At 50.5% G+C, this 1223-nt stretch overlaps 1 protein-coding gene across 1 annotated transcript; it reads right to left on the bottom strand.

The window, feature by feature from the left end:
• Window positions 1-384: 384 nt before the first annotated feature.
• LOC123165317 (zinc finger protein 2-like) lies at window positions 385-750 on the bottom strand. Its single transcript, XM_044582944.1, has one exon. It carries the CDS (start codon window positions 748-750, stop codon window positions 385-387), a length of 366 nt encoding a protein of 121 aa, XP_044438879.1.
• Between the last annotated feature and the right edge of the window lie 473 nt (window positions 751-1223).

Consider the following 1223-nt stretch of genomic DNA (forward strand, 5'->3'; position numbering starts at 1 on the left):
AGCTACACCCCAATTTCATGATGGTTTTATTTTAGAGATCCCTAATGAGCTCTAAGGATTTAGATTTTGGTAGATCTGGATTTTTCTGCAATGTGATTAGCATGAGAAGGCATACACCGGTGAAATGAATGATTTTGTGTCATTTCAAGGACCAGGAAGGTTTGGGCATTCAATACCAAGACATTATAAACAAAATCAACTAGAAGAGCCGATGAATCTAACACACGCCCAACATGAGCTTGAAAGAAAACGGTTGATCAAATTGTTGCTGTACGAGCCAGAAGGTAAAACATTCTTTTTCCAAACCAAAGTAGCTAGATTCTGACTTACCTAGCAGGAAATAACACGAATCCTCCTATATTAGAAGATCGATGGAGGGATTGCTTAGAGCCGGAGAGACAAGTCCACCTCGTCGTCGTCACCACGCTTGGACGAGCTCCCGCCCTGCTTGCCGTCTGCTGGCTCGGGCATCCGAGTAGCAGTAGCAGCATGCCTCCCCGCCTTCCTTGACCTTGATTCCTCTGCACGGGTGGCTGCCGCGGCAGCCTCTCGCCGGCGCTTGGCGATGGCACGCTCTTGCTTGTGCGCGTTCTGGTGGCCGCCGAGTGCCTGCGAGCTGCGGAACTTGCGGTCGCAGTGGACGCAGAGGAAGAAGCCGTCCGGTGTGCCAGGCGCCGGCACCACGGCGGCCAGGGTAAGCTCAAGGCTGAGCTCATCGTCCTGTGCGCTGCTGCTGCTCGCTCGTTCCATAGTGCTCGCTCCTGGCTGGTCTATGGCCGTGTCTCGTATATGGTTTGTGTGTGTGTGCGCGCGCGCGCGCGCGTGGAGTTGTGTGAAGTAAGCTAGCAATGTTGAAATCTAGAGAGGACAACACGCCAAGCACACATCCCGACGGCGGATGTGGTGCCAATTACACTTGGCACTGTTCTCCATGGTGAGGTGAGGTCTAGCCGGGATTGAGGCCCTAGCTAGTTTTGTGCACACGTGGTATTAACCGCTGCAGATTATAAAACGGTAAAAATATGAAATGCGTGGAAGGCCAGGCCCAGTCGAGATTCCCTCGGTCTGGAGAAAATGAGCAACTGGCCAGGTTACTTGGGTACTGTTATCATTCTGTGCAATTTATGCCCCTTTGTAACAAAGGAAATTCATAGAAATGTTATAGGATTTATTTAGCATTCGCTCCAAACAAAGTAGTCGCTCACCAAGATTCCAATGAAATT

This window comes from Triticum aestivum, chromosome 7D (assembly GCF_018294505.1).
Source record: "Triticum aestivum cultivar Chinese Spring chromosome 7D, IWGSC CS RefSeq v2.1, whole genome shotgun sequence".
Lineage (NCBI taxonomy): Eukaryota > Viridiplantae > Streptophyta > Magnoliopsida > Poales > Poaceae > Triticum > Triticum aestivum.

Excerpts from the sequence above, each read along its gene's own strand:
- LOC123165317 (XM_044582944.1), bottom strand. The coding sequence starts at position 750 with ATGGAACGAGCGAGCAGCAGCAGCGCACAGGACGATGAGCTCAGCCTT.